A 23,973-nucleotide genomic window follows, 5' to 3' on the forward strand; every position below is an offset into this window, starting at 1 on the left:
CCTAGGGTGTTTTCTTTAGAAAATAATCAGCAATGGTGTCAGAGATATTTATATGTTATATAAAAAAAGCAACATGAGGGGAAATAAACCTAAATTGAACATTAGAGAAATGGTAATTTGTGGTATACCCACAAGGTAGAATATCTCCATTAAAATCATGTTTTAAATAATGCTAAATAATGTGGAAATGCTCACAACATAATTTTTTTTAAAATCAGGTCCTAAAACTATTACAATAAAATCCTGATTTTTTTTTTTTTTTTTTTTTTTTTTTTGAGACAGAGTCTCGCTTTGTTGTCCAGGCTAGAGTGAGCGCCGTGGCGTCAGCCTAGCTCACAGCAACCTCAAACTCCTGGGCTCGAGTGATCCTTCTGCCTCAGCCTCCCGAGTAGCTGGGACTACAGGCATGCGCCACCATGCCCGGCTAATTTTTTTTTTATATATATATCAGTTGGCCAATTAATTTCTTTCTATTTATAGTAGAGACGGGGTCTCGCTCTTGCTCAGGCTCTTTTTTTTTTTTTTTTTTTTTTTTTTGAGACAGAGTCTCACTTTGTTGCCCAGGCTAGAGTGAGTGCCGTGGCGTCAGCCTGGCTCACAGCAACCTCAATCTCCGGGGCTCAGGGATCCTACTGCCTCAGCCTCCCGAGTAGCTGGGACTACAAGCATGCGCCACCATGCCCGGCTAATTTTTTTTTTGTATATATATTTTTAGTTGGTCAATTAATTTCTTTCTATTTTTGGTAGAGACGGGGTCTCGCTCAGGCTGGTTTCGAACTCCTGACCTTGAGCAATCCGCCCGCCTCGGCCTCCCAAAGTGCTAGGATTACAGGCGTGAGCCACCGCGCCCGGCCTCAGGCTCTTTTTGAACTCCTGACCTTGAGCAATCCGCCCGCCTTGGCCTCCCAAGAGCTAGGATTACAGGCGTGAGCCACAGCGCCCGGCCAAAATCCTGATTTTGAACAAAGTAATTTATAAATATGTGTATTTACAAGAAAAAAAGACAAAAGTTATCACTGTGTGGCATGACTGGCTAATTTTTAAAATTCTTTTTTATACTCTCTTTATATTTTCCAAGACTCCTACATTGATTATTTTTAAATCATAAAAAAAGTATTTCATTTTTTAAATGGCAGGCAGAGGCAGGATGCCCATGTGTTGAAATAAAAGTGGCTTCTCTTCAGCAGTGACTCCTAACAGATCAGTATTGCAAGCTTCTAGGCATTTGGTTTTGAGTTGACAGAGTGAAGGTGATTGAGCAACCTCAACGATACATGGTTTTTTATACCTCAACAGACACATTTGTTTTTAGTGCTACTGCTGTGAGTTCTACAATACCCCTTAAAGCTGCGGTCCCCATCCCCTGGCCCGCAGACCAGTACCTGTCTGTGGCCTGTTAGGAACTGGGCTACACAGCAGGAGGTGAGTGGCAAGCGAGTAAGGCTTCATCTGTATTTACAGTTGCTCCCCATCACTTGCATCACCACCTGAGCTCTGCCCCATTCCCAGTCCGTGGAAAAATTGTCTTCCATGAAACTGGTCCCTAGTGTCAGAAAGGTTAGGGACCACTGCCTTAAAGCATTGCTCTGATGCTTTCTCATTTTGATAGTTTCTAATGTTCTTTGGAGCAGAAGCTTAGAGGCAAGAATCCTTAAAAAGGAAGGTAGTGGCAAACTGTTTGTGGATGTCATTGTTTTTTAGTCCAACACATCCGAAGCATCTACAGATTAATGCATGTGAGCGACTTGCCGTGAGTGGAGTGGGGGAGTGTTGTTTGGAAAGGGCCCTCCACTCCACCACCTGGGAACATCACTGGACAAGATCATAGTCTAGTTTACTTGTCCCTGTGAGAGGTCACTGGGGAGTAAGGAAAAGGGTTGCATCTGTTTTTTAGTAAGTGAAGGAGAGCAGAATTTATCTGGTTTTTTACTTTTTATGAGGGAAAATAGCCAGTACATACAAAGGAAACAACTATGGTATATAGTGAATCCCCCTGAACCCTTCTTCCAGCCTTATCAACATTCTGCCATTCGTGTACCATCTATACCTGCACCACCTCTTCACCCCATCTTCAGGATGATGACAGTGATGATGACGGTTCTTCATTATAGTTCTTTAAGTGAAATGTACAGACACTGAAACACACAAATCCTTGCCATACAATTTTGAACACTGGTTACACCCATGTAACCCAGAAATCTTGGCCCTTTCATGATATAAAATATTCCCATCTCTCCAGAAAGTTCCTTTGGGCTCCTTGGGGTTGGAGGGTTTTATTTGTGTTTTTAGTATTCTCAGAATGCCTAAATTGTGTGTGTTCGAGATCACCTAGTTGGTATTGTAAACTGAAAAACATGTCTGAGAGAAGACAGTTCTGTTATTCATTTCAGAATAACCAGATTTCAAACACTGAGCTTTAAATTCATTCACACTAATTTTTTAATGAAGAAATCTTTTAAGGTGAAAATGCTAGGGAGTATGTAATAGATTATATATTTGAGGTTACTGAAATTTAAGATGTCTGCTCTTTTTCTTTTAAAGAATCCCCGCAAGGCTCGTGTAACTCGACGTTTCATTGTAGTAGAAGGATTGTATATGAATACTGGAACTATTTGTCCTCTTCCAGAATTGGTAAGCAACCATGTGCAGTCATTATTTTAGTATTGGGACTATTTGGCAGATGTGCCTTTTGTTCATGACCACTTGTAATGTATAACATCTGCATTGCTTTGCACAGTAGATATCACAAGCATATTTTGATCATGCCAGAGAAGTAGATGAACACTGAATACCAGTGCTGGCCTCTAAAGAGTAAAAACCAACTTTATCAAGGTGGAATTGACAAATAATAAAATATTCCTACTTTAAGTGTATAGTTCGATAAGTTTTGACAAATGTATATACCCCTGTTACCACTGCCACCACAGTCAAGAAATAGAACATTTCCATCACTCCAGAAAGTTCCTTCATGCCTCTCTGTAGTCAGTACCCATCCTTGGCCCTGGGCAGTCATTGATCTGCTTCCTTTTCCTATAGATTAGTTTTACTAAATGGAAGCATATAATATGCATTTTGTAAAACTCAGCTTTTTGGTAGTGAAAACAATATAATGTTTTTAGAAAGCATGACCATAGAGATTTTCTTTATTGAGGTGAAATTCACATAACACAAAACTAACCATTTTAAAGTGTACAGGACAGTGGCATTTAGTACATTTACCACGTTTTGCAACCATCAACTCTAGTTCCAAAACCTTTTCACCACTCCCAAAGCAGCCCCCATACCTGTTAAGGAGTCACTCTCCATTTGCCCCTTCCCTAGCTCCTGGCAACCACCAGTCTGCTTTCTGTCTCTATGGATTGACCTATTCTGGATATTTCCTATAAATGGCATCATATATAATATGTGACCTTTTGTTTCTGGCACCATTCACTTAGTATAATGTTTTTAAAGTTCATCTACATTGTACCATTGTCAGTACTTCATTACTTTTTAATGCTGAGTGATACTCTTTCGTGTGGATAATACATTTTGTTTATCTTTTCATCTGCTGATGGGTATTTGGGTTATTTCTACCATTTTGCTATTGTGAATAGTGCTGCTATGAACATTTGTGTACAAGTATTTGTTTAAATCCCTGTTTTCAATACTTTTGTGTATATACCTAGGTAATTGCTGGATCATGTGGTAATTCTATGTTTAATTTATTGAGGAACTGGCATACTATTTTCCACAGTGACTACACCATTTTACATTCCTAGCAGCTATGTGAGAATGTAAATCCAGAAACAGGATTCCAGTTTCTCTACATCTTTGCCAACACTTATTATTTTCTGGGTTTTTTTGTTTGTTTGTTTTAGCCATCCTGGTAGTATCTCATTGTGGTTTTGGATTGTGTTTCCCAGATGACTAATGATGTTGAGCCTCTTTTCTTCTGCTTGTTGGCCATTTTGTATATCTTTGAAGAAATATCTTCTCAAGTACTTTGTCCATTTTTATTTGGGTGATTTGTCTTTTTTTTTTTTTTTAAGTTATAAGGGTTCTTTATATATTCTGGATACTAGACCCTTCTCAGATATATGATTTGCAAATTTTTTCCATTATGTAGGGTTTTGTTTCACTTCTTTTATAGTGTCCCTTGATGCATAAAAGTTTTTAATTTTGATGAAGTCCAATTTATGTTTTATGTTGTTACTTGTGTTTTTGTATCATATCTAACAATCTTTGACTAATGCAAAGTTATGAAGATTTACTCCTTTGCTTTTCCTTCTTTATGGTTGTTGGTATCACATTTAGATCAGTTATTCATTTGAGTTAATTGTTGTATATGCTCTTACGTAGGGACTCAACTTCATTCCTTTGCCTGTGATTGTCCAATTGTCCCTGCAACATTTGTTGGAGAGACTTGTTTTCCCAATTTACTGATATTGGCACCCTTGTCAAAATCAACTGACCATTGTTGTATAGGATGAATTTTAGGATCAGCTTTTCCATTTCTGTAAAAAAATGTCACTGGGATTTTGATAGGGGTTGCATTGACTATGTAGCTCATTTAGGAAATTACTGCCATTTTAATGTAATTAAGTCTTCCATGCCATGAACATGAGATACATTTCCATTTATTTAGATCTTTAATTTCTTTTAGCAGTGTTTTATAGTTTTCAGTATACATATCTTGTACCTCAGTTAAATTTATCACCAAATATTTGATTCTTTTTTACTCATTTATAAATAGAACTGTTTTATTCATTCCTTTTTCAAGCTGTTTACTGAAAAAATAACCTTTTTCAGGTTATTTATTTATTTATTTATTTTTCAGGTTATTTAGTTTATAGGAATACAATAGATTTTTGTGTATTGTTTTTATATCGCATAACTTCTGCTGAATTCATTTATTAGCTCAAATAGTACTTTTGTAGATCTTTCTATATATAAGATCATATCATCTATGAATAGAGATGGTTTTACTTCTTTCTTTCCCAAATGGATGCCTTTTATTTTTCTTACCTGATTGCTCTGGCTAGAACTTCTATAGTGTTAACCACTTCGGTACGAGCGTCAACTATAGTAGATAGCCACAGATGAACGCACACAGCCGAGCGTGAACTATGAGCGCTGGCTATGGGCAAGGTTTTGAGGCTGTGCGCCCTACCGAAGTGGTTAGAAATGGCAAAAGTAGGTATCTTGTGCTTGATCTTAGAGGGAGAGCTTTCAGTCTTCCATCATTGAGTATGATGTTAGCTGTGAGTGTTTCATAAATACCCTTTATCAGGTTGAGGAAGTTCCTTCCAATTCCTAATTTGTTGAAATGTTTTTATCATGAGAAGTTGTTGGATTTCATCGAATGCTTTTTCTGCATCAATTGAGATGATCGTGATTTTCCCCCAACAGTCTGTTAATGTGGTGTATTACATCAGTTCATTTTCCTATATTGGACCACCCTTGCTTGCATTTATCCTTTGAGATTTGAATCTAGGAGTTCATTAAATGAACAAGGATTCAAAATAAGGGTTTCATATGTTATTTGTAAAGTTTTTCACTATTTCCAAGGAAATCTATGTACATCCTAAATATCAATAAAAGAGATGTATTTTTTTTCTTCTCCCTGTTTTTGTAAGCTTCTCACAGACTGATAAAATAATGTAGGGAAGGTAGTAGACCAAAAGATACTGTTACTAGAAATGTATGTTATAGGGCTACAATAATAAAGCAATGCTGATTGACAAATATAGAGCCAGACAGTGAAACGTAACATGTGAACATATCAAGTATATATAAGCATTGAGTACGTAAAGATTACATGATAAAAATTAGGGTTTGCTCCCTGTAGACTGGCCTCCAAAAGAAAAAAAAAAAAAAAATTAGGGTTTGACTATGGGGTATCTGTTTTCTTTCACTGATTTGTCTATTTGTGTGCTAGTAATATTATTAAATATTTTCTAAAACATGCTTTTCACAAACTAGGTAATACCTCATTTATATTAAGGAATGGAAAAGAGTCAGTGTTGAAAGGCTGTGGTTTTTTCCAAAGTAGTTTATTCATTGTTAATGAAAATCCAACCAATAGCCTAGTAGTAAGGACCCCCACCGATTTGACATTGATTAGCATAAGATAGCAAGTAAATTTTTTTTTTTTTTGAGATAGAGTTTCACTCTGTTGCCCTGGGTAGATTGCCATGGAATCAGCCTAACTCACAGCAGCCTCAAACTCCTGGGCTCAAGCAATCCTCCTGCCTCCGCCTCCCAGTAGCTGGGACTACAGGTGTGTGCCGGCACACCTGGCTGATTTTTTTTTCTATTTTTAGTAGAGACGAGGTCTTGCTCCTGCTTAGGCTGGTCTTGAACTCCTGACCTCAAGCAATCCTCCCATGTCAGCCTACCACAGTGCTAGGATTATAGGCATGAGCCACCATGCCCAGCCTAAACTTTTGATAATTAAAAAATAAATTATTAGAGCATTACAATATAGTACATCAAACCATCTTATACATTCTATGCTTTATTTCTGTAGTTTTAGTAGGAAAGCGCCTTACTAATTAAGCCTTCAAGTATGATTCTGGCATCAAGATACATGAGTCAGAGGAAGAATTGAGAGCTCAACAACTTCTTAAGTCATATATATAAAAATCTAGTGGGTGGTGATTGCTGTATTTTAATTTGGTTGTCATGATTATGTACAAATCACATATGGATAAATCCATTACATAGGAAATAAATACCTATACACAAATATGCATGTTTCAGCTTCCCAATGAATTGTTGGATTGTGGGTTTTTTTTAAAAAAAAAAACATGAAATAATTAGAAAAGGCTATAGATAAATATGCATCCAAATCCTTGATGGCAAAGGATTTTCTTATAAGCCTGAAAACAAGGGAAAGACCTAATAAGGAAAACCTTTTCTGCATTAAAAAAATGCCATGTGTCCAAATTAAAACAGAACCACCAAGGGAGGAATGTCTATATTTCCTCAGCAGTTTTTATGTATAATCAGACCAGTGTTTAACAGATAGATTACATGTCTATATCCATAAATGTCAGGGTATTTCTTTTTAAAAATTGGTATTGTGCTGTCTTATTGGTGAGTTAAATTGAATCATTTTAGACAATCCAAAGTACAGTCAACATGGTTATGTTCTATAGTTGCCATGAACCCTGCAGTAGGGAATACTGAATTACTGCTACTAGGATTAAGGTTTCTGTGAGCCTTTGGTGACCTCATTTTCGTCAGTCATTCAGTACATAACTTGTTTTATGTTTGTTTCTGTTTAAAGTTGCCTTATTTAATATTTATTGTTGATTCATTACCATTGATCAGCCAACAGCACTAAATATAACTTATGCCTGAACCTTCTCTAACACAAGGATTTTCTCCATAAGGCACATCACAGCCTTCCTGCACTTAGAAACAACAGACAGCACTTTAGCCCTATGCTAGGGGTCACTTTAAACAGCAAAAGTACCAACAAAAATGCAAAAGACATGACAATAAATCAACCATGAAAAGGACACTTGTTTACAGTGTCACTGAAACCAGTGGCTTGTTCAACCTCAGCCAGGAAAGTGAGGTTGGTAACTCAAATTCTTCACTACTCTGCACATGCGCATATCGGTGAATGACTGAAAAAGTGCCCCAAGTATTGTTTTTGGTTACAAATAAATTTTAACAAGTAGGTAAATTTGGAAATATAGAATCCGTGAATGTTGAGGGTCAGTTGTATATGCTTTTTTAATCTTAAGTTTGATTCTTTTCTTCACAGTATGTTCTATATGCTGCTAATCATCAGTATTTTAAAGTTGTCTTTTATGTAACACTTAGGTTAAATTAAAATACAAATACAAAGCAAGAATCTTTCTAGAGGAAAGCCTTTCCTTTGGAGTCCTAGGGGAGCATGGCCGAGGAGTCACTGAACACTATGGAATCAGTGTAAGTTCTCCTTTTTTGGAACATTTCCCCTCATATATGAAATGTGTAGTTTTATTCTGCTAGTCATATTTTTACAAGCATAAAACAGTCCTCCTCACCAGTTTGGCGGATCATGAAACTTTGGTGTTTGTCACTTCACTCAGCCCAGGGAGTCTGGTCTTCCTTCTGAACCTATAAATTCAAAGTGCCTTGGTTTGTGTACTGTTTACATAGTAGTGTTTGATCTTGGCTTTTAGTGTCTCTTTTCTAGAAGTGATTAAATTTGCCTTCCATTTACTTCTTAAAATCATTAAGAATTCCTTAAGTAGTCCTTTAGAAAGTGTTTATGATGGCAGTGAAAGGACAGTCTTTCTAGTAATTTAAAATTCTGTGTTCTTTGTAATTTGTGAGTGGTAGATACAGTTATAATGTATTTTACATAGATGCGTGTGTGTGTATATATATAACACCAGTGACATAGATTCAGTAAAGCCCCTCAAGGTCCTAGACAATTGGAATGAATTTGTCGTGTTTCCTTGTGCTGAAGGGAAATGGACCCAGACTGCCCACAGTGCTTAGTGGGTTGTGCTCTGGGGGCCTTAAGGCAGAGAGAAGTCGGCCAGTCTTGAGCAGCTATCTTTACCAGCTGTGGTGGGGTGGATAGAGTTACAGGAAGCTTTTTCTCCAAAACGTGTGCATAAAAGCTTTGCAACCTGTGTTACAGAATTGAACACAATTAGAAAGTCGCCTTAGATTATCTACATCATACTACCCATACAGTCCTAGATAAAAAAAAAAATAGAGCAGAGTAGATGTCACATGAGGTTAGATGGAAGCACACTCTTCCCAGACAGCTTGAAGTTTGGCAGTTAAATGCATGGAGGAGTTTAAGATAAATGGAAACACAACTCAAAGTGCAGAATGTATGGACTTTATTTTGATCCAGAGTCAAACAAATGCTGTTTAGAAAAAAACAACAACAACTTTGTGAACCATCTTAAGTTTAATAATAGCAGTTTTGTTATTACATTTTTCAAAGAGCCCAATATCTTTTAGAAATAACACTGAAATGTTTATAGCTAAAACCCTGTGAAGTCTGGGGTTTGCTACAAAGAAAGGATGAGGGCAGTCAGGGCTGTAGAATGAAGCAGTTTTGTCTTTGAGTTGTTAATAATTGAATCTGGGTGACAGGGATTCTTTATTCTTTCTACTTTTTATAGGCTTGAAATTTTCATAATAAAAGGTTAAAAAAAATTTTTAAGAGAATACAGAGGTTTCTCTGTTGGATCTGTGGAACTCTTAGAAAATGTTATACATTGATGTGATCTGACAAACCATTATCATGGCTGTCAATATGTAGTTATTAAATGCCTGCTGTGAACACAGAGTGGAACTTGGTGCTGGGGCCTGGGCGGAAGATGAGGACCAAAGGCATTCCGTGCAGTTGGGAAGACTTGGGAACTCAGAGGCCATTAGGTCATTAGAGCACATTAGGTTCATCCACTGTCGAGATTAGTCAGAGATTCTGTTGCCATGAGATTTGGCTAAATTGATTTCATTTATGAAATACTGAAAGGTAAATTGAATATAGGGATAAAGTTCTCAAAACTTTGATAGATTATTTTTATTTATCTCAAGTATATTCCATCGGGAAAGGCCATCTAGATCACTGTTTTAGTAAGGAAATCATCTTAGTTTGTACCTCTGACTAGTTTTAATATTAAATAACTTTGGTTTTTATCTCCTTTTAACTTATCTCTTCCACTGTGAGTAGTCAATGCATAATGAAATGGTTAAAAAAAAAGTATAAAATAAGACAGTTTCAGAGATGGACCATAAAATACAATCCATCCCTGTAGAGATAGATTTTCTGTGGTTTATCTTTTATTTTTGTGTGGTTTGTTTGAATCCAGATGTTAACAGATGTGTTTAATGCTGAAATTTTTTCTCTAGGCTTGAAGCTGCTCTTTTTTTCTTGAAATTGGAGAATAACTTTCACTCCTATTTTTCTGGCAGATTGATGATATTGATCTTATCAGCGCCAACATGGAGAACTCACTGGCTTCTATTGGAGGTTTCTGCTGTGGCAGATCTTTTGTAATTGACCATCAGGTGGGTTCTTTTTAAAAACAAGCAAAAAACTGAAACTGATTGCTTCATTAGTCACCTCAAAATATAACTTCAGAGTATAAACTATTACTTAGTTTATTGACTTTTTAATTTAAAAGTCAATTTTTTAAAAATCCCTCAAAATATTTATAATTTAGAAATTATCTCCCTTTTAACAAAAGGTCTTGGTTTTATTTTTACATGTATAGCATTTATTTATGGCTGGATCTTACCCCCTCACTGCATGTATGCACTGTTAAGTAGATAGTGTAGAGAATCACTTTCTAATGTTTACCCAAAAAGGATATAAAATGTATATGTGTTTTTAACTTGTTTGTTTCTTCTTAGCGACTTTCTGGCCAGGGATACTGCTTTTCAGCTTCGCTACCTCCCCTGTTAGCTGCTGCAGCAATTGAGGCCCTCAACATCATGGAAGAGAATCCAGGTATAACCTTTGACCCCCAGGAAACCAAAGACATCTTTGGTTATGTTAGTCATGTTACTTGTTTGCTTTTTGAAGGAATTAGCTAGAGGAAATTATTTACCAGACAAGACTCTGGCCCTTAATTGCATTATCTGGCATTTACAGAAGAATGGCAGTGAAGAAGCTGTCCCTGCTTCAGGCAGTTGGGGTCAGAGCTTTTCTCTCATGCTGGAGCTGGAGCCCAAGTGAGGCCGACTCAGATGTGGGTGGGGATGCTGGAAGGAGGAATGGTTCTCCATCTCCGTCAGTTCTGGGCCCACATATTCCACTGGTGTAAGAAAACCAGTTGCTGTTTAGTTTATCGTTTTTTTATAGTTCTTTGAGAAATTAGCTGAAGTGCACTGCTTTTTGGTCTATATAATTTTATAAATATTGTTTTTCCCCTTTAGTCTTTGAATCCTCAATTGGTACTGAGGCCAAACCTGGTTTACCAACAAGAGCTTAGTTAGTAGGAAAAATAAAAAGTCAACTAAGAATTTAAAACGTGGCCTGTGATAGTGCCACCTTACCAAAGCTTAAAATGGGCCTTCAGGGGAGTGTGAGTTACTGGCTCTCTGTTAGTATGTGTGAGGATTTGCAGCATTTTAAATTGATGAACTTGAACTGGGTTTTTAAAAATATTTTTAAGTTAGTATCATCAAATATTCCAAATTGACTACCAAATATATTTTTTTTTCATTCAGGTATTTTTGCAGTGTTGAAGGAAAAGTGCAAGCAAATTCATAAAGCTTTACAAGGGTAAGTTTAACATATTTTCAACCAACATAAAGTTTATCTGCACCATACTTAACTAATGAAAAGTTTTAAATTTTACAGACTTGGGTCAGTTGACCAAATTGCAACTAACAAACCAAAAATTTAGTTTACTCAAATTAGTTTATTTGTTTAAAACGAGAGCATCCATTTTGTCATTGTCTTAAAGAATCATGACTTTGTTTTTCAGAAAATGAAACAAACTCATTAATTAAATATTATAGCAATACAAAAGATGCAAAGATAAAAATAACAACCCAGCATCTTACTACCAGAAATAGCCAAGGTAAAGGCTGGCCTGTCCTCCACAACTACACAGATAGAAGATGTCCCTGTGTTCCATGATGAGATGACAGCGGGCTCGTACTGCCCATGTTCCCTTTTTAGTAAATTGCCAAGTTTTGATTTAAATTAAGAAAAAGGAACAAATGAAATTGATATGAACCTTAGGTTTTTTTTGTTTTGTTTTGTTTTTTGAGACAGTGTCTCACTTTGCCCAGGCTAGAGTGAGTGCCATGGCATCAGCCTAGCTCACAGCAACCTCAAACTCCTGGACTCAAGCAATCCTACTGCCTCAGCCTCCCGAGTAGCTGGGACTACAGGCATGCGCCACCATGCCCGGCTAGTTTTTTCTATATATATATTAGTTGGCCAGTTAATTTCTTTCTATTTATAGTAGAGACGGGGTCTCGCTCTTGCTCAGGCTGGTTTCGAACTCCTGACCTTGAGCAATCCGCCCGCCTCGGCCTCCCAGAGTGCTAGGATTACAGGCGTGAGCCACCGCGCCCGGCCTAGGTTTCTTTTTTTTTTTTTTTTTTTTTTTCTTTTTTCTTCTTCATCCATTAATTGTGAGTTTATAGGTTTCTTTTTTAAAAAATTACTACACAAAAATAGTTATTTAAGAGTCCTCTGAAGTTGAAGAAAAAAATTGAGGTTGGTAACTTTTTCAGGCATATTTCTGATCTTATAGAAAGTGATCTCAACATTGCCCAAGGTGTTTCTTTTTGCCTTTCCTAAGGTGAAGCGAGCTTTTTTGGTCATGCAAGTCCTATGTCTGTAGCCAGATATGGAAACTAGAGACTTTTAAAAGGACACATGATAAATGAATAGACACAGCTGATCTCAATAAAATAAGGGCAAAGACAAAGTTCTGGGTTTGTCTGTGTGATAATAACAGAAGTTCTTGCATCACATTTATGGTAGAGAGATATATTTGTATTGGTTCCAGTTACATTGGTTTGTGAAATAGTAATATACCAACATAGCCCAGCACATTAGAGTCCCTGTAAATTCATCTGTCTGGTGGGGTTTTTTCCTAAGCCCCATCTTCCCCTTCCCCAGCTCTGTCATAGCTTTTCTTCTTTCCAAAATCCCTAACCCTCTGCCTTCACTCCACCCATTTTCAGCTAGCAGCCTGGCCTTGTGCTATCTACTGGGGAACTCTCGCATTTCTCCTAACAAGTCCACACACCTGTGGATATTTGAACCAGCCTTCGTCCTGTCATAGTCCAGACATGTCCCTGCAGTCATCACAGGTGCTGCTTCTTTGAGCATCTGAGTCCACTTTGCACACTTCCTTTTGCCCATGACCCCACATTTCCCTCTAGCAACTACCCATTTCTTTGCTTCTCTGGGTAGCTAAGCATCTCAAGAGTTATTTATGCTTTCTTCACATCTTCATCCCTCATTGACACTAGAAACTCTGAGATATGGCTTCTACTCTTGCACTTCACCCAGACTGTTGCTGTGGAGGTCACACTGACTGCTATGGTGCTGAATGCAGTGGACTGTCTTCAAACCTCATCTGATTGATGTCTTCATAGCTTGCAGCACAGATGACCACTCTTTCCTTTGGACTCTGCTACACTGCACTTCTGGGTTTCCTTCTATGTCTTTGAATGGCTTCATCTCAGTCTCCCTTGAAGGTTTTTTTCCAACACCCTGCTCTTCAGGGCTTAGTAGTCCTTGGTCCTCTTTTCTTCTCATTACCATTTTGAAGAATTCCCTTCTTCCACACCTGTAGCTTCCCGTCGTTTCATGCCACTTGTGTGTCGACAGCTCACTGATTTCTATCTCTACTCTGTACCACTCTTCAGGGCTCCAGGTTTCATTCCAGTTGCCTCTCAGTATCCACATTGGGAGGACCCCACGAGCACCTCATACTAAACATACTAAAAAAGGTTGAAGGAAGTACCTGTGTGCAGGTATCTAGATGGTTAAAGAGAACAGCAAACAAAACAGAAAAGAGGCCAGTGTGACAAGAAGGAGAAGAGGAGAACCATGTGGAAGATGAGGGCCAGGTAGATAATAGGCTACCCCAGGTAGGCTGTGATGAGAGTCTTGGCCCACATAGGAAGCCTTGGCATCATTTTCAGCAAAAAAGTGACAGCCCAGCCGAACTTTCATCTTAGCAAAATTACTCTTTCATGGTGTGAAAAAAATAAACTATACGGCAATAGGAACAGATGCAAGGAGACCAGTTAGAAGATTGATGCAGGCAGGACATGACAGTGACCCTGACCTTCATGGTATCCATGAGATGTTTGGATTCTGGATATATTTTGAAGGAAGAGCCAGCTGGATTTGGCTGAAGTTCATATGCCAGGTGAGTGAGAAAGAGAAGGCTCCAGGTTGAGCATAGGGTTTTTGATCAGAGCCACTAGATGGGGTTGCTAGTGAGAGAGAGGGAAGAACTGTGGAAGAAAGCTTATTGGGGAAGGTCAGTGCTAGCTATGGTAATCTGAACAGCCCATCAGACACTGAGTGGACAGTGAGTGGAGAGCAGCCACTGGGTACACAGGTGTGAAGTGTGAGGGAGAGTACTGAGCTAGAGATAAATTTTTGAGTCATTAGCCTATAGATAACAATTTCAAACATTTCAGTGTGAAGAGGTCAGAATCCAGCCAAAGAGAAAGAAATAGTGGCCAGTGAGGAGGAGGCAGACCAGAAGAGTCAGGTAGAAGCCCTGTGAAAAAAGTGCTTTCATAGATGGTCAGCATGTGATGTGCTGCTGCCAACAGGCCAGGCCAGCTCACTGAATGCCTGTCCTTTGACTTCGTCATGTGGAGGGCATTGTGACTTGATGGGCAGTTTCAGGGGAGTGGTGGGCAAAATGCCTGATTTACAGAGGTTCCAAAGAGACTGGGAAGAGAGCAGGCGGACACAGCTTAGATAACTCTTGAGGAGTTTTGCTTGAAGGAGGAACTGAAACTAGATGGTGGCTGAAGGACAAGTGGAGTCTGGAGGGAGAAGGATGTCTCAGGTTAAGGATTATTGGGGTCAGTTTCTGATTAACATCCAGACACGTCCTTTCTCCTGCTGGTTGGTGGTACTATCTATCATATACCAGTTTCATATTTGTACCTGGATCTGTTTTTGAACTATCTCTTCAATTTCATTGGTCTAATTACTCAGTCCTCAGATTCTGTCTTCATCAGTGTGTCTGTTTTATCACTATGTAAGTTTTAGAGCACAGGTTCCTCCAAAATTATTGCTAGAATTATAATTGGAATTGTATTAAATTTTCTGATTAATGAGGAGAGAGAATTGTCATCCATGAATGTGGTCTATTTATTTGAGTCTTCCTTTGTGTCCTTTAATGGAATTTGAATATTTTCTCCATCAAGCCCTTGTACCTTTATGGAACCTTTAAAGGGGATTTCTAGATGTCCTGTAGATTTTGTTGCTGTTATGAACAGGGTTACCTTTTCTCTTATATTTTCTACTTGACTATTCGTGATTAAGAAGAATATTATTGTTATCTCTAAACTGATCATGTATCCATCAGTGTTTCTAAGCTCTTATTAATTCCAGTAGTATGTTTCATTCTATTATGATGATGTGCATGAAAGCCCTATTACCTGCAATAATAGTTTTCTTTCCTTCCCAATTCTTATATATCCTAGTTCTTTTTTTTGTTTTATTGCATTGTTCTGGGTCTCTAATACTGTATTAAACAATGGCAGTAATAGCAGACATCCTTGTCTTATTCCCAGTATAGAAGCATTCCTTTATTAAGTATCAAAAATCATACTAAAGATTTTTGGTGGGTGACCTTTATCCGATTATTCTTAGATTTGAAGATCTTTCTGTAAAATCATAACTAGATGAACTCTGTCAAATATTAATATTTTTCATATCTATTAAGATAAATCATAAATTTATCCCATGGCCGAATTACATTGATGTATCTTCTGATGTTAAACCATCTTTATATTCCTGAGACGACCCCTACTTGATTATGTTTTTCCATACTTTCATATTTATTTAGCTAATATTTTAATTTGAACTTTTACATTGATATTTATAGCTTAAGTGATCCCATAATTTTTGTTTTGCAAACTTTAAGTAACATAGGAATCAGTGTTCTGGTAGCTTCAGTAAATTATTTTGCTGTTTTTTACTTTCTGCTTCATGGAGCCATTAGGACCAGGTTTTATGTTTCTTCAATGTCGAGTGGATTCCCCGCTTTGGGGCTCTCTACCTTTGGTGCCTTTGGGTTGAGGATAGTCTTATCTATATCATTTCCTTTTTTAATTTGTATTAGTTTGGTTTTTGTGTGTTTTTGTCATAGTCTGTTCCCTTGCATTGATTTATTCCTTATTTTTATATGCTCTTATTTCATTGCGTTGTATACTTACTCTTCTTCAGCTCCTAACATTTGGCTTATTAGTTATAGTTCTCATTTCCCAATAAATATATTAAAGATAAACATTTTCAGAGGCAGTATCTTCAGTATTTAGTTCTAAGTAATTTTTCCCCCCAAGTTTTCTCTAATCAGTGATTTACTTTGTCTCATTTCTGAGATTGAGTTTGGGAGAGGAAGTCAACAGCCTATGCTAGTTTGCCTCTTGTCAGAAACTGGAAGGTTCCCCAGATTTTCATAGAGGTATCTATGGGCATCTGGCTTTCTCCCTAGACTATAAGCACACAGTGGAGACCATGGCTGCCATGGCGATTGCTCTGCTGTGGGACCTAACCCAGTGTCCAGTATTTATATGGATATTTAAATAAAATGATATGTTTGCCAAAGTTTGTCTTTAAAGAGTATATAATGGTCTCTGAAACACAGCTTCTAAGTTTCTGAAACTGAGCTACAATTCTGTATCCATTTGGGTTTAGTTAAACTCTTCTAATATTCAACATCCAGGCAGCTAGAAATAGGGCATTTTGTTTAATTCCTTCTCCTCTCCCACTCAACATGTGAGATGAACCCATTTGATCAAAGCACAAGCTAGATTGGGGCTTCAGGTATCCTGTATATATTGAGAAAAATCTAGGCCATTCAACTTATGTGAATGCTATTTGAAAAGCATCTTTTAAGTTCTAAGAGACCATGACCTAAAAAAATTGATACTTCTTAGTATATGAGTTTAATACAGTCAAGATTCACATAAGAAATGAGTTTTGGAAATGTATTGCTTAGTTTCTACATTAGTAAAGGAATTCATCTAGAAGGCTCCCTCACATAGATTCTAAGATTCCATGATTTGTACCTTCAGCCTGCTTTATTGAGAGATCCTAGCATGATGTATTACATTTAAAGAAAGGAGGCACAAATTACTTATTTCCAAGGGTGTTTTGAAAGCCAAGTGAGATAGCTTCCAGTACATCATGTGATTATAACACACGGTAGTCATTCTATAAAAGCTTGTTGAGTCCTACATTGGGAGGATTCAATTGTGCTACCTAATGTTTTTTATGGTCATTTCATTCTAAGGGAAAAACAAATCTTTCTAGGTGGACAAACTAAATGAAAGCAATCTGAAATGTTTAGCCCAATTTCAAATAAATGTGTTTCACCATTTGTATCCTAGAAGATCAAAAATCAAACACTATTTTTTATTATAGGATAAAATGGCCTTTAAATGAACTGACTAAATAAAATGTGGCACAAAGTTCTCATTGTATCTGTAATAATCATTTAAAAATATAGGATTTCACCCCTAAAGAAATCTTCCTCCCTGAGAAGCTGCAGATTTCTGTACTATTAGTCCTAAATAAGAAGATAATCCACATAAAATTTAAAACATGGAAATAAGGAAGTTTTTCAATCCAAACATATTGCTGGTGGTTAAAATATGATTTTTTTAAATGTCAGAAACCATCCCTATAATTTATGAGAGACAAAACCCAAGTAAAGACATAGGTGCTAAGCACGGAAGCGTAACATTAGAGGCTGCAGTACGTGGTCCACGAAGGAGTCAGGACAGGGCGAGTTACAGGAAACGTTTCAGTGGCACTGCCCTGAGCTGGGTGATGAAGGAGGCCCCCATGGTCAGCGACGCTGCGGCTGAGACCCAGCATGAGCAGCCAGCACAGGGGAGAGCAGGAGGCAGGGGGCACATCAGGCCAGGAAACGACAGGCCAGGGGCCTGCCAAGCAGGCGGTGAGCGCAGACCCCCTGGTAGGAGGCTGGGGCTGGGAAACCTGGTGCTTTGCTCACAGAAGCAGCATCATAGGTGGTTTCCCAGCCAAGAAAGTGCTGCCCAGAGGGCGTGATCTACCTTTCTTTGTGAGAAGTGGAATCCCACGACCTGATGCTTCCCATCAGCCACAAGTTTGTTATAGTCAGTGGGCCCTAACAGTGTAGACTTTCAAATAGTTTCTGTGTGAGTTGTCTTCAAGCCTGGAGGTGTTTGTGGATGTGTGTGTTTCCTTCAGCATCTCTGGATTGAAAGTGGTGGGGGAGTCCTTCTCCCCAGCCTTTCACCTGCAGCTGGAAGACAGCACCGGGTCTCGAGAGCAAGACGTGAAACTGCTTCAGGAAATTGTGGATCAGGTAAGTGTCCAGTTACTTGAGTGCATCTCCACACACCACTTCTGCAACCACCACAAGCAATTTTTTACATCATTTTTAAGAAAGATTTCTTTGTCCCAAGAGAGTGGGTATAAAGGAAGTTACTGGTCACCTGCTCGTGACACAGAATTGTCCTAATGCTCCAGGTCCTTCCCAGCGTCTGGCCATAGTGACAGGCTGCAGTCCTCCCATGTATCAGTCTTCAGCTCTCTCCAAAATTGTTGCATTCTGTGCCACTTTATACTGAAATATACATACTTGGCTTCAAGATTCATCAAGAACTTCATACAGTGGGTGGCCACCTTGCCTTGCTGGGTGAGGAAATGTCACCAATGTCCCCTGGGAAACAGCTCTGCAGACGTGCAGAAAGACAGACCTTCCTAGAAGGGAAAAAATATCCTGCTTCTTGCTTTACTGCATTGGTATTTTTATTATAATATTGCTTAAATCTATACTAACATAAAACTAAATGCAGCATTTGTATGATTGATGTTCTTGTACAAATATAAAACCAAAACAAATTTTATTAATTTAATACATGCTAAATGAACAAGCCAATAAAATTCAAATTCATTACATTGCCTTCGAGTGACAGGTGAATGGAATCGCCCCCCTGTGGTCTGGCCAAGACCCACACAAAGCAGGCCTGTGTGAGCTGCCTGTGCCTGTGCTGGGTTCAGAGCGGTGACTCCTCATCCTCTCTCAGAGCCGCCCCTTGAGCAGCCTCAGGACAGCCATCTGCACACACTTCGTGGTCGGGACACTTGCCTCCTCTAGGTGCCAGTGCACTGATTCCATATTAAATCCTCCTCTGTTCTGTTTTCATTAGACAGCAATGGTTAAAGTCCTACTGCTGCTTTGTTCCAAAGAGAGACAGAGGAAGATGTGAATGAAATGACTCGATATGAATATACTGCACTTGCATAGATTATCCATGTAACACAAAGAGAAAGTGAAAGTCCATGGGCAACTCTGAGATCCCAAAAGCATATCCATGGGCCAGTGTGATATTGAGGTCTTAAGGAAGTGGTCTTGGGGGTTGAGTGAGAAGAGAACAGTCTGGGATGGAGAACAGAATGCTATGTGGAAATTTTTCATCTATAGGAAGAAAAAAAGGAAGATCTTACAGTTTAATGTCTTCAAAATCTTTTGCCCCACTCCCCTCTTTTTAATATTTGAAAGAAGAATCATGGTGCTTTAACTCTTGTTTAAGAGCTTTGTAGAACTAGAGGTTTTGCCAAGTTTGTTGAGTTGCTCGACAGGACACTATTTTTTACAAACTCAGCTATTATTTATAATGTTTCTTAACCAGCCAGGGCTAGAAACAGAGCTAGTCCAGATGTTTTCAGGAGTTCACTTTCCCAGGTATACGTCCAGCACTTAGAGTCAGTGAGAGGCTGTTGCCATAGCCTGGCTTTGCTTCCTTCCCGTCCTTGCCCCTTATAGTGTGACCCCTCTTCAGGCGATGCTTTGACTGCCAGGCATGTGGAATAATTGTGCTTTCCTGTATGCTACCCCTTACTCTGGGTTTTTTAAAAATATAAATCACATACCATAAAACTCACTGTTTTGAAGTATAAGATTAGGTGATTTTTGGTACATTCACAAAGTTGTACAGCCATTGCTATCTAATTCCAAACCATTTTTATCACCTTAAAAAGAAAGACCTGTGTCCTACTACCTTACTCTGATTTTTATGCTTAATTTTAGCAGAGAATGTTTTAATGGGAAAAAAAATGTTGACAGTGGTTAACATATGAGAAAGCTTTGCAAAAAATTTAATACCAGACTCTTTAGTCCTGGTAGCACCTTGCCCAAGTGTAGCATGTGGAAATCAAATTATTGCTACTGTTTGAAGTGTAGCAATGTTTCTCTGACACGGTCCTACTGGGGTGCGGGGATCTTCAGTGTGGCTCTTGATGCCTGCAGGCCTTACTCATACTACTTCCCCATGTTCTAACTGCTTTGTCTAAAATGGTAGCCACTAGCTACCCACAGCTGTTTAAATTTAAACTAAGTAGAAGTAAGTAAAATTAGAAATTCAGTCTCTGGGTAGCATCAGCCACATCTCCAAGTGCTTGGCAGTCACATGAGGCTCATGGCGACAGGACTGGATACCGCAGAACAATGTAGGACGTTCTGTGGACCAGGCTGCTGGAGGTTTCACTGTGGTATTTTAGTGTGGCCTCCAGCAGTTATAATTGGAAAAGTGAATGAAAACTTCTGTTGAGGGATCTCAGTGTATCCTCCTGTTTGAATTTCCACCGTGTATGAAGACCAGGTTGCAAATATCTGACTTTTTCTTCACACAGTGCATGAACAGAAATATTGCATTGACTCAGGCGCGCTACTTAGAGAAAGAAGAGAAGTGCCTCCCTCCTCCCAGGTTGGTTGGCATTAAAATATGACCTTACATTTCTTTCCTACTTTAAACTCTATGAAATACATTATGTTTTGAAAAATTCTGAAAGACTATCACAGGATCAGGAAGAATATCTGTCGTTAAAATATAGAATGTCACCTGTTTTCTGCTTTTAAACTAGATATTTTTAAATTTTAACTAAAAGCCCCTCAGGACTCATTGTGGACCCTCCCGGTTAACTCAGAGAAATGTCTGGGATCTTGGTAGTGAACCGAGGCAAGCTGCAGTTCCATCAGCTCATCCCTCCCACATCTCAAAGGTGGCACACACCATGCCAGCAGTTCCTGCCACAAGGGCCAGTTCCTCCACTGCAGGGAGGGACAGCAGTCTGGGTCGTGGTGGTCATGCCGCTTTTGCTGGTACTTCCTCCAGCAAACACTCAGCGCCTTGGGAAACACAGAGCAAAGGTGGAGAAAATCTGCAGAGTCCACAAGACACAGCAAAGCTTAAAGATATTAAAGGAGATTGGATTCTGCCTCCAGAGCTGGTGGACACCCAAACATGGCACTGGGTCAGGCGGCCACAGGAGAGGTGTGGCCAGCTCTGCCCTGAGATGACACCCGGGCTTCTAAGAGCAGGTGACGCCTAAACCAAGCCTGGAGGAACAAGTGTGTGTGTCAGATACCAGGGGGCATTGGGGCCCTTTAGCACATGAGGTGGTGTGACCTTGGCTCAGATTTTGCAGTGGCTCGGAGACCTCCAGGTCCATCTGGGAGCCCAGAGCACAAGCAGCAGAGGGGCCGCAGAACAGGTCCTGGGGGAGGCCAGGCACCAGGTCAGGGAGGCCGAGGGAGAGCCCGCTGAGGAGTGGCAACAATCTGCAGGCTTGGGGCGGGGGTGGCCAAATGAGGATTTGGAAGGTCACTCTGGCAGCAGCTCAAGGCACCTTAGAGACCATGCCCCTGTCCTGTCACCACACCCATCCAAGGGCACAATCCTGTGTTTACTTGTTGTCAGACCACAAATGCATGAGTGGGAGGGGCATGCTTTTCTGTGTGCTCTTGGGACTCTGCCCAGCACAGAGCAGCTCAATAAATGTATCCAGTGCATGGAACACATGTTTGCAAAGGCAAGTGAGGGGAGACCAAGACCAATATGTCTTCAGATTCCTGAAAACTGGAAAATTTCTGCTGTGCCTCAGAGTATTATAGAACTTCCACATTGCTTATTGACTTAAGAAAAAAACACCAGACCAAACTCACTAATTTGAGAAAGGTTGAGTTCCTGCTCCTGGCACTGCATGAAGCAGTAGGCAAGACGGGACGCTGTTTCCTGGCCTTGGTGGCAGAACCCACGGGAGGTTGTGTGCACCCTAGTGGTATCTGCTGAGGCTCACAGGCCATAGAGTCCCTGTCACAGCAGCTCACCTGCCACAGTACTGAGAAAATGGCAGGTACACAGACGAGCAGACTGAGTTGCAGCAAAACCTTATTTGCAAAAATTGGTGGTGCTCGATTTGGCTCTGTGGCCACAGATGGTTGACCTTGGTAAATTTTTTTCTCCCTTGATAAGTTTTTGTATCCTTTACTGTTTCTCAGCATTAGGGTTGTGGTCACAGTGGAACAAACAGAAGAAGAACTGGAGAGAGCTGCATCCACCATCAAGGAAGTGACCCAGGCTGTCCTGCTCTAGGCTGAATCCCAGGACTGTGGCCTCCTGCCACACAATATGCAGACCTCCTGCTGGCCAGGGAGTGGCCCAAAAGAGAGTGCAAGCACATGAACATTTGATGGGATTGTTACCAAATGGTGTGGATATGGACCAAATGTGTGACCAGGAGAAGGATGCTTATTATTTTAAAAAAGAAAACACATCTATATGCCCAGGAACTGATTTTTTAAAGAGGAAAACTAATGACAGTGTAACTGGTATTTAAATTGTATCTTTAGTACTATTTAAATGTTTTATTATACTAGTATTTTATATTCTTTATTGGTGTCATTTAAAACTGGAGTTTGTTTCTCTTTTCTACCTTCCGATAGAACAATTCTGTGAGCACTCCTTAACCCCTTAATATTTCATAGAAAAGTGACTTAGCAACATAAGGCTAAGAGGAACACTCCAAATACATGATACAAAATTTGTTATTAAAGATCTCATTCAACCACATCTTTTCCAGTCGTCATCATGTGAAGCTAAATGGGACTAAAAGGGACACTTTCTGTGTGATTACTGTAAACTTTTCATGATAATATATTTGAATCCTAGAATTTTTATATATACTAAATATTGATGTTATACCATTTCTAACCTGAGCATCTCTAATCAGAGAATTGTTCCTAAATGAACAATAATTTAAATCAAATACTATTTTATTTTAATATAATTGGCCTTTACATTTATTATGTGTTGATTTTTAGTCTGTTTTAGGAGGTGGTTGGTTATTATGTTGCTCCTAAAATATAAATCATGTCCTTCACATTTTAGAATATCTCAAATGAATTCCTTTTTTGTATAGTGGGTTTGCCTAGGAATGTATAACTGCAGGCTTTTCCTAACCTCAGAAAAATGAGAATTATTTTTCTTTTCAGCATATGAATTCCAAATATCTAAAAAATATGTGAAAGCACTAAAAAATTTTAAACTGTCCTTTACCTGTTTTTTCTTTAGCAACCCTAGTTAAGTGGTATAAAGGTTTGTGATACATGCCACAAGATAACACCATTATTCCCTCTCTTATTAAAGGTAAAGGAATAAAGTTATTTAAAAAGTGTCATTGTAATAATCTATGTTCATATTAACAAATGTCTTCAACATCTTTTTAAATAACATGTATTTTTTTAATGATCAGTTTCTGTTTTTCTTGAGGTATTTCTTACATATATATGTGCCCTGTGATTGCTGCTGCTTTAAAGGATACATTACTCTTTGGGGGGGGTAAATCTGTTTTGTTTTGTTTTTTAATGGAATAAACCTACATTCCTGATGATCATTCTATTTTCATATGTAATTTTAACTTTTTTGGGCAAACTCAGGGTGGTAGTCTTTGTGTGTGTGCCTTTTTTTTTATTTTAGAAAACAACAGCTGAATTCCTTAGTTCTTTTTTTTTACACCCAACGATGTGAATATACAAGAATATATAATATCTGAAATTTCCTAGGTTCTGCCGATTTAAGCATTGGTCTCTTAAGACTACAAAAATACCACAGTCGTGGCCAGGCACGGTGGCTCAGGCCTATAATCTCAGTACTTTGGGAGTTCAAGGCAGCAGGATAACTTGAAGCCAGGAGTTCAAGACCAGCCTGGGCAATATAGCAAGACCCCATTTCTACAAAAAGAATTTATTTTTTTTTAATTAGCTGGGTGTGGTGACACATCCCCATAATCCCAGCTACATGGGAGGCTGAGATGAGAGGATCACTTGAGCCTAGGAGTTCAAGGCTTCAGGGAGCTGTGATCACACCACTGCACTCCAGTTTGGGTGGTAGAGTGAGACCATCTCAATATATATATGCCAGAGTCATTATTTTTATAAACAGATAAGAATAGTAACTTTTCAG

The 23,973-nt window shown here is 38.9% G+C and overlaps 1 protein-coding gene across 1 annotated transcript in view; it reads left to right on the forward strand.

Moving 5' to 3' along the window:
* The window catches only part of SPTLC1 (serine palmitoyltransferase long chain base subunit 1), a 76,074-nt gene extending 52,670 nt beyond the window's left edge, over positions 1 to 23,404 (forward strand). The window contains exons 8-15 of the mRNA XM_012773836.2: positions 2,542 to 2,631; positions 7,819 to 7,926; positions 9,922 to 10,017; positions 10,363 to 10,459; positions 11,182 to 11,236; positions 17,915 to 18,032; positions 20,363 to 20,436; positions 22,011 to 23,404. Of these exons, the coding sequence (XP_012629290.1) occupies positions 2,542 to 2,631; positions 7,819 to 7,926; positions 9,922 to 10,017; positions 10,363 to 10,459; positions 11,182 to 11,236; positions 17,915 to 18,032; positions 20,363 to 20,436; positions 22,011 to 22,104 (732 nt within the window). The 3' untranslated portion in view covers positions 22,105 to 23,404. The remainder of the gene's footprint in view (positions 1 to 2,541; positions 2,632 to 7,818; positions 7,927 to 9,921; positions 10,018 to 10,362; positions 10,460 to 11,181; positions 11,237 to 17,914; positions 18,033 to 20,362; positions 20,437 to 22,010) is intronic.
* Positions 23,405 to 23,973: the final 569 nt, after the last annotated feature.

This window comes from Microcebus murinus, chromosome 12, assembly GCF_040939455.1.
Source record: "Microcebus murinus isolate Inina chromosome 12, M.murinus_Inina_mat1.0, whole genome shotgun sequence".
Lineage (NCBI taxonomy): Eukaryota > Metazoa > Chordata > Mammalia > Primates > Cheirogaleidae > Microcebus > Microcebus murinus.